At 50.7% G+C, this 8,637-nt stretch overlaps 1 protein-coding gene across 4 annotated transcripts in view; it reads left to right on the plus strand.

The window, feature by feature from the left end:
• RANGAP1 (Ran GTPase activating protein 1) overlaps positions 1–8,637 on the plus strand; it is a 41,354-nt gene that overhangs the window by 10,578 nt on the left and 22,139 nt on the right. For all 4 annotated transcript variants that reach the window (XM_011978784.1, XM_011978783.1, XM_011978785.1 and 1 more), the window contains 2 exons: positions 788–915; positions 7,613–7,672. In XM_011978784.1, the coding sequence (XP_011834174.1) occupies positions 788–915; positions 7,613–7,672 (188 nt within the window). The remainder of the gene's footprint in view (positions 1–787; positions 916–7,612; positions 7,673–8,637) is intronic.

Below are 8,637 nucleotides of genomic sequence, written 5' to 3' on the forward strand. Positions count from 1 at the left end.
CACGCCTGACTTTTTTTTTTTTTTTTTTTAAGTTGGAGTCTTGCTCTATCTCCCAGGCTGGAGGGCAGTGACACGATCTTGGCTCACTGCACCCTCCTCCTCCCAGGTTCAAGACATGCTCCTGCCTCAGCCTCCCTAGTAGTTGGGATTACAAACACCCACCAACACGCCCAGCTAATTTTTGTATTTTTAGTAGAGACAGTGTTTCACCATGTTGCCCAGGCTAGTCTTAAACTCCTGGGCTCAAGCAATCCACCTGCCTTAGCCTCCCAAAGTACTGGAATTACAGGCGTGAGCCACTGCGCTGGGCCTTCTGTCTTCTCTTGATGGACATTTAGGTGGTTTGGAATGTTTCATCACAATAAAATAGTACAGTAGTGAGCAAACACCCCCCACATAAATCATTTAACAATGAAGGCCTTTGTGCCATCGTGCCTGCTGGCCCTCTGGCTTGGGTGCCGTTTCTCTGCTTGACCTGGTACACTGCCCATCTTTGGAGGCTCCACACACACCACCCACTTGGCAAAGTCTTCTTTGCTGTGAGCCGCCAGTTGCTCTTTTCCCTCGGCTCCCAAGCCTCTCTACATGCCTGATGTAAACACTCATTACAGACAAATCATCTGCATAGCTCTGTACTCTGGACCGTGAGCCTGTCTGATGAGCCAGGGCTCATCACATGGTAGGTGCACCATAAACTGTTGAGTGGCAAGGTGGTTGCCAACCTCTCTCCTACCTTAGCTGTTTGTGATTCCAAAAGCCTAAAGTTCTGCTCTTTGGTCCCTGGCAGCTAAAGATGTGATTAAAGAGATTGAAGACTTTGACAGCTTGGAGGCTCTGCGTCTGGAAGGCAACACAGTGGGCGTGGAAGCAGCCAGGGTCATCGCCAAGGCCTTAGAGAAGAAGTCGGAGTTGAAGGTGAGCAGAGTGGGGCGAACAGGCCCAGGCTGGTTTGAACAAGCTTCTGTTCACACTTCCACAACCCCTGCCTGTGTCCAATCTCTTCCAGGCCCCTGCCTGTGTAGCTGTCCCCCAAGCAGCTCCTCTTCCTCTGGCCTCCCCAGAGCACACAGCGTTGGCTAGGGACCCTCTTCCTGTAGTCAGCAGACCCTGAGAGGGTGTTAGGGGTGCAGGAGGATTATTGGAGTGACACCTGTGAAAGATAAAGTAGGGAGAGCCTTTTGCTCACAATGTAGATATGTCACATATGAGGTTGGAAGGTTGCAGAAATAACCAGCAGGAGCCTCTGACTGTGAGGCTGCTCTGACCGACCCACCCTTTGGGAGTTTCAGAGCAAAGACTGCCCATGAAAGGAGTCTCATGTTGGGCAGAAGTGGCCAGGCCTCAGCTCAAATGCAGCAGCGATAGGAAGGTGCTGTAGCCGGAGACTGCCAGCTCCCTACACTCCTCGCAACAGAGGCAAGTTCTCTTTTTTTGATTTTTGAGACAGAGTCTCACTCTGTCACCCAGGCTGCAGTTCAGTGGTACCATCTCAGCTCACTGCAACCTCTGCCTCCTGGGTTCAAGCGATTCTCCTGCTTCAGCCTCCCAAGTAGCTGGGATTACAGGCTCCCACCAGGACTCCGGCTAATTTTTTTGTATTTTTTTTTTTTTTTTTTTGAGACGGAGTCTCGCTCTGTCACCCAGGCTGGAGTGCAGTGGCCGGATCTCAGCTCACTGCAAGCTCCGCCTCCCGGGTTCACGCCATTCTCCTGCCTCAGCCTCCCGAGTAGCTGGGACTACAGGCGCCTGCCACCTCGCCCGGCTAAGTTTTTGTATTTTTAGTAGAGACAGGGTTTCACTTTGTTGGCCAGGCTGGTCTCGAACTCCTGACCTTGTGATTTGTCCGTCTCGGCCTCCCAAAGTGCTGGGATTATAGGCGTGAGCCACTGCTCCGGCCTTTTTTTTTTTTTTGATATGGAGTCTCACACTGTCACCCGGGCTGGTGTGCAGTGGTGTAATCTCGGCTCGCTGCAACCTCCACCTCCCAGGTTCAAGTGATTCTCCTGCCTCAGCCTGCCAAGTAGCTAGGATTACATGTGCCCACCACCACACTGAGCTAATTTTTTGTATTTTTAGTAAAGATGGGATTTCACTGTGTTAGCCAGGATGGTTTTGCTCTCCTGACCTCGTGATCCGCCCGTCTCGGCCTCCCAAAGTGCTGGGATTACAGGCTTGAGCCACCGCGCCCGGCCAATTTTTTTGTATTTTTAGTAAAGATGGGATTTCACTGTGTTAGCCAGGATGGTTTTGCTCTCCTGACCTTGTGATCTGCCCGCCTCGGCCTCCCAAAGTGCTGGGATTATAGGCGTGAGCCACTGCTCCGGCCTTTTTTTTTTTTTTGATATGGAGTCTCACACTGTCACCCGGGCTGGTGTGCAGTGGTGTAATCTCGGCTCGCTGCAACCTCCACCTCCCAGGTTCAAGTGATTCTCCTGCCTCAGCCTGCCAAGTAGCTAGGATTACATGTGCCCACCACCACACTGAGCTAATTTTTTGTATTTTTAGTAGAGACAGGGTTTCACTTTGTTGGCCAGGCTGGTCTCGAACTCCTGACCTTGTGATTTGTCTGCCTCGGCCTCCCAAAGTGCTGGGATAACAGGCGTGAGCCACCGCACCTGGCTGGCAAGTTCTCTTGAAGGTTAGATCCAAGTGGTGCCCTCCTTGGCCAACACAAAGGGCAAGTCAGATTATTCTAGCCCCGTGTTCCCCAAACGGGTTCCACTAAACACCAGTCTTTTGATACGCTCTGTGAGAAAAGCAAGAGTGTCATGTTCAAAGCATTGGGAGATGTCACTGGGTATTCCCCTTTCTTTGAAATCCCAAAGTCATGAAGGAGAGAGACCAAAGTTCCAGAATGGCATTGTCTCTTCGTATGTGCAGGGCTAGGGTTGGGCTGGGCTCTTTTGCATGTCATTGTCTGCTCACAGCAACCAGGGAAGAGACTAGGTTGAGTCTCCATTTATTAGTCAAGGGAACTGAGGCTCAGAGGGGCTCATTAAATAGCCACGATCAGCCGGGCATGATGGCTCACAGCTGTAATCCCAGCACTCTGGGAGGCCAAGGCCCAGAAGTTCGAGACCAGCTTGGACAACATGGTGAAACCCCATCTCTACAAAAAGTACAAGGATGGTTAGCCCAGCATGGTGGTGTGCACCTATGGTCCCAGCTCCTTGGGAGGCTGAGATGGGAGGATTGCTTGAGCCTGGGAGGCAGTGGTTTCAGTGAGCCAAGATTGCACCACTACTCTCTAGCCTGAGTGGCAGAGCGAGACCCTGTCTCATAAAAAAAGAAAAAAGCCAGGCGTGGTGGGTCACGCATGTAATCCCAGCATTCTGGGAGGCCGAGGCAGGCAGATCATGAGGTCAAGAGATCAAGACCATCCTGGCCAACATGATGAAACCCCGTCTCTACTCAAGATACAAAAATTAGCTGGGTGTGGTGGCATGTGCCTGTAGTCCCAGCTACTCGGGAGGCTGAGGCAGGAGAATCGCTCGAAACCGGGAGGCAGAGGTTGCAGTGAGCCAAGATCGCGCCACTGCACTCCAGCCTAGCGACAGAGCAAGACTCTGGCTCAAAAAAAAAGAAAAAAAAAAAAATAGAGATGTGGCCAAGCCACACATCCACACTCCCGAGATCAGTGTTCTCTCTGTGGCCCCACTTTCTGCAGGAGAAGGAATACGGGGGTGGAGGCCATGAGAGGATTTGCCCCAGAAGGGCCTGCCTGCTAGTTTACAAAATGACACTGCATATTTGTTTCCTTAGGAAGGTCATGGTCAAGTTAACCACCAAGACAGTGATTGTTTCTGCTCTCCTGCCTGGGGCCTGTACTTTCCCTGAGCATAAGTTGGGATGTTTTCCAACCAAAGAACTCAGAACTCGGCCCTCCCCGAGACCTGTGAAGAACAGGAATGGAGGAGCCATGGATCTGAAGGCTCTACGACTCAGCAGGAGCTAAGCTTGCGTTCGGCACATGGGATCAAGCCCTAACAGCACCACTTTTTTTTGCCGTATGTGGCCTTGCCCTGCATGCAGCTCTGAGGCTGGGCTCTTATGAAATAGGAGATAGAACCCTTCCTCCTTCCTCAGAGGTTGTCCTGGGAGAGCTTGGCCGGTAGGAGTGCTGCATGCACCTTCCCACCTGCTGCAGATGCAGTGGCTCGAGTAAATCACTGCGCCCCACCTCCCAAGCCCTCCTCTGTGCAGGAAGCAGCCCAGGGCAGGGACAGGGTGGGAGCTACCCTTGATGGCCCAGTGTTCTGGGCCTAGTGCTGACGCCAGAGGTGTTCTCTCCCCTACTGTAGCAGTGTACAAGTGAGGAGTGAGGTCTTGACGGGCGAGAGAAGTGCAGCCCGGAGTCACACAACCAGGGGTAGGCTGAGGTGGTGTCAGCCCAATCCTTTTTTTTTTTTTTTAAGAGACGAGTTTCACGCCATTGCCCAGGCTGTAGTGCAGTGGCATGATCATAGCTCACTGCAGCCTTGAACTCCCAGGCTCAAGTGATCCTTCCATCTCAGCCCCCTAAGTAGCTGGGACCATGTGTGTGCCACAATGTCCAGCTAATTTTTTTTCATTTCTTTTCTTTACTTCTTATTTTTTTAATGATGGGGTCTTGCTCTGTTGCCCAGTCTGATCTTGATCTCCTAGACTCAAGCAGTCTTCCCACTTTGGCCTTCCAAAGTGCTGGGATTATAAGCGTGAGCCAATGTGCCCAGCCCAAGCAAGCTCTTAACTGCTTTGCTGTTCACATGGGAGATCGTTAGGACCTAAAACCTCATTTCAGAGAGAGCCTACCAGAGGCTGGAGAGGGGGAGTGATGGCTGGAGTCAGCCAAATCAGGATTAGAACCCAGGTGGTGTGCTCTAGAGGCCTGTGCTGACTGTTCAGCTCATCAGAGTTGGGTTTGGGGAGCTTTGTTCGGAGTGACATGCCAGTATCTGTTGTGAGGGACTGTGGCGCTTGGGCTCTGACTGCCTGTTCCTGGCACTGTGGACCTGCGTGCAGGTGTAACTACTAAATAGATCTGGTGTAGAGCAGCCAGCTGAGGCCCACGTGTGTTCATGGTCTGCCTTACTGGTGGATATGCGGATTTGTCTGCAAAAACCAGCTTCCTTAGTATGTAAGGTGGGAGTGGATCCCTTGATCCCAGGAGTCTGAGATACGCCTGGACAACATAGGGAGATTCCCAACTCTACAAAAGATACAAAAGTTAGCTGGGTGTGGTGGTACACACATGTAGTCCCAGCTACTTGGGAGGTTGAGGTGGAAGGATGACTTGAGCCTGGGAGGTCGAGGCTGCAGTGAGCCGTGTTTGCACGGCTATGCTCCGGCCTGAGCAATAGAGTGAGACCCTGTCTCAAAAAATAAGGGAGGGCTGGGCACGGTGGCTCTCATGCCTGTAATCCTAGCAGTTTGGGAGGCTGAGGCAGGTGGATCACCTGAGGTCAGGAGTTCGAGACTAGCCTGGCCAACATAGTAAAACCCCATCTCTACTAAAAAAAAAAAAATACAAAAATTACTCTGGAGACAGAGGCAGGAGAATCACTTGAACTTGGGAGGTGAAGGTTGCAGAGAACCGAGGTCACACCATTGTACTCTTAGCCTGGGCGACAAGAGTAAAACTCTGTCTCAAAAAATAAATAAATAGATAGATAGATAAAATAGGCCAGGCGCAGTGGCTCATGCCTGTAATCCCAGCGCTTTTGGAGACTGAGGTGGGTGGATCACCTGAGGTTGAGAGTTCAAGACCAGCTTGACCAATATGGCGAAACCCCATCTCTACTAAAAATACAAAAAATTAGCCGGGCGTGGTAGCAGGTGCCTGTAATCCTAGCTACTTGGGAGACTGAGGCAGGAGAATCAGTTTAACCCAGGGGCAGAGGTTGCAGTGAGCCGAGAATGTGCCACTGCACTCCAGCCTGGGCGCGACAGGATGAGACTCTGTCTCAAAAATAAATAAATAAATAAATAAATAAATAAATAAATAATAAAATAAGGGTAATGGAGGTATCCATCCATCCCCTTAAATATTTATCTTTATGCTAGGAACATTCAAATTATTCTCTGTTAGCTTTTTTTTTTTTTTTTTTTTTTTGAGACAGTCTTTCTATGTCGCACAGGCTGCTTTGCAGTGGCGCAATTTCAGCTCAGCACAACCTCTGCCTCCTGGGTTCCAACGATTCTCATGCCTCAGCCTCTTGAGTAGCTGGGACTACAGGTGTGCGCCACCACGCCCGGCTAATTTTTATGCTTTTACTAGAGATGGGGTTTTGGCATGTTGGCCAGGCTACTCTCGAACTCCTGACCTAAGGTAATCTGCTTGTCTCCGCCTCCCGAAGTGCTGGGATTATAGGTGTGAGCCACCGCTCCCGGCATCTTCTAGCTATTTTGAAATGTATAATAGATTAATGTAAACGATAGTTACCCTGTTGACCTATTGAACACTAGGTCTTATTTCTTCTAACTTTATACTTGTCTCCATTAATTAACCTTCAGTCTCCCCTCCCTCTAACCTTCCAGGCCTCTGGTAACTACCAATCTACTGTCTTCATGAATTGCTTAATACTTTCTTTAAATCATACCAGGAGTGGTGTCACATGCCTGTAATTGCAGGTACTCTGGAGGCTAAGGTGGGAGGGTCGCTTGAGGCCACTAGGTCAGGGTTACTGTGAGCTATGATTGTGCCACTGCACTCCAGCCTAGGCGACAGAGTGAGAATCCATCTCTTAAAAAAAATGAAAAAAACAGCTAACTTTCATGTAATTTCAAAGCACTTCTATGAATGGAAAGCTGGCATTCCTTACAATAAAGGAAAGAAAATAGTGTTACTGAATTATTGTTTGATGCTGTTGCTATTTAATGACTCTGAGCCTGAGGCCTGTTCTCCCTTTATTAAAAAGTCCCTATCACTATGCTCATTTTTGTATTTTTAGTAGAGATGGGGTTTCACTATATTGGCCAGGTTGGTCTGGAACTCCTGACCTCAAGTGATCTGCCCGCATTGGCCTCCCAAAGTGCTGGGATCACAGGCGTGAGCCACTGGCCCTCAACACGGAATTCTGTGTTGTTTACGTTCGTGTTTCTCTGTCATCCATAACTATATTACACGTCCACGTAGAGGCTTGTATAAGTCAGGGATTTTCCTGACACTTCTGAGCCCCCAATAACCCTTGGAAGCCTCTTGATTTGAGAACAGGACTCCAGGTCCCACCAACTACAGCCAGAATGGGTCCAGCTTTTCACAAACAAAGCTCAATTAAGTCTTGCGGGCTGGGTGTGGTGGCTCACACCTGTAATCCCAGCACTTTTGGAGGCCGAGGTGGGCAGATCACCTAAGGTCGGGAGTTCGAGACCAGCCTGACCAAAATGGAGAAACCTTGTCTCTACTAAAAATACAGAAGTTGCCAGGCATAGTGGCAGATGTCTGTAATCCCAGCTACTCCGGAGACACAGGCAGGAGAATTACTTGAACCCGGGAGGCGCAGGTTGTGGACTCCATCTCAAAAAAAAAAAAAAAGTCTTGCGATGCTCGGGTAGTTCAAATCCACCAGGATGAGGCTTCACTGTAGGCCTCCAGGGGCCTCTCCCACTAACTCTTGTCTTCTTTCCGCCGCAGCGCTGCCACTGGAGCGACATGTTCACAGGGAGGCTGCGGACTGAGATCCCACCAGCGCTGGTAAGCAAACGAGCTGTTCTTCCCCTCCACACACAGGACCCTCTTTGGCAGTTCCCAGGGCTTTTCTCATACTTTATTCTTTCTGGAGCCTAAGATAAGCCCTGTGGGTGATTGAGCTGCTGGAATGGAAGCCTGGCAAGCCCAGCATGTGCCCTGTGTTCTGACAGGAGGGGAGGGTGGGAGCATGGAGACTGACAGGGGAGGAACCCCAAGGGCGGAGACTTCGGGGAGGTGGGAGAGCTGAGACCACACACTCCTGGGTCCTCCTGAGCTGCGTGGTTTGGTTCACTGTGGATTTCACCCCAATACGATGCCCCGCCTTTCCCAGCAACCCCTTCCTGCACCTCACAGTTCTGCTCCTTCGTGACTTCTCTGCACACAGCCCATGTAGCCGTCCCCGTCTTTCTCTGGCTCCTCCCTTTCTCCACGCCACTCTCTGCTTTGGTTTGCTGCCGTCATGGGTGGCTTCCCATTTCCTCATTCCCAGGGCTCAGACTGACTTGCGTTGAGTTTCCAGTCTCTGAGTGCGTGTGTGCGGGTGTGTGGAAGGAAATAGAAAGGGGCAACACAGAAAGGCTTGCCTGGCCGAGGGAAGAGAGCAGGGCTGGCTGTCTCTTCAGGTCGGCAGCCTCTCGGTGTGTCTCCCTGGCACGGGGCTGCACACGGCAGGCCTTGAGGGTGCAGATTTCTGGTCAGTGATGAGTGCGCACACCAATGTTACTGAGCCCCTCACCCTGGTTGTGCCCAGCCTCTTTTTATGTTTTATTTTTAAAATTTTGTTTTATTTTATTTTTGAGATGGAGTCTCGCTCTGTCACCCAGGCTGGAGTGCAGTGGTGCGATCTCAGCTCACTGCAAGCTCCGCCTCCCAGGTTCACACAATTCTCCTGCCTCAGCCTCCCGAGTAGCTGGGACTACAGGCGCCCACCACCACGCCCAGCTAAGTTTTTGTATTTTTAGTAGAGA

Source organism: Mandrillus leucophaeus, unplaced genomic scaffold (genome assembly GCF_000951045.1).
Source record: "Mandrillus leucophaeus isolate KB7577 unplaced genomic scaffold, Mleu.le_1.0 Scaffold2, whole genome shotgun sequence".
NCBI classification, from domain to species: Eukaryota; Metazoa; Chordata; class Mammalia; order Primates; family Cercopithecidae; genus Mandrillus; species Mandrillus leucophaeus.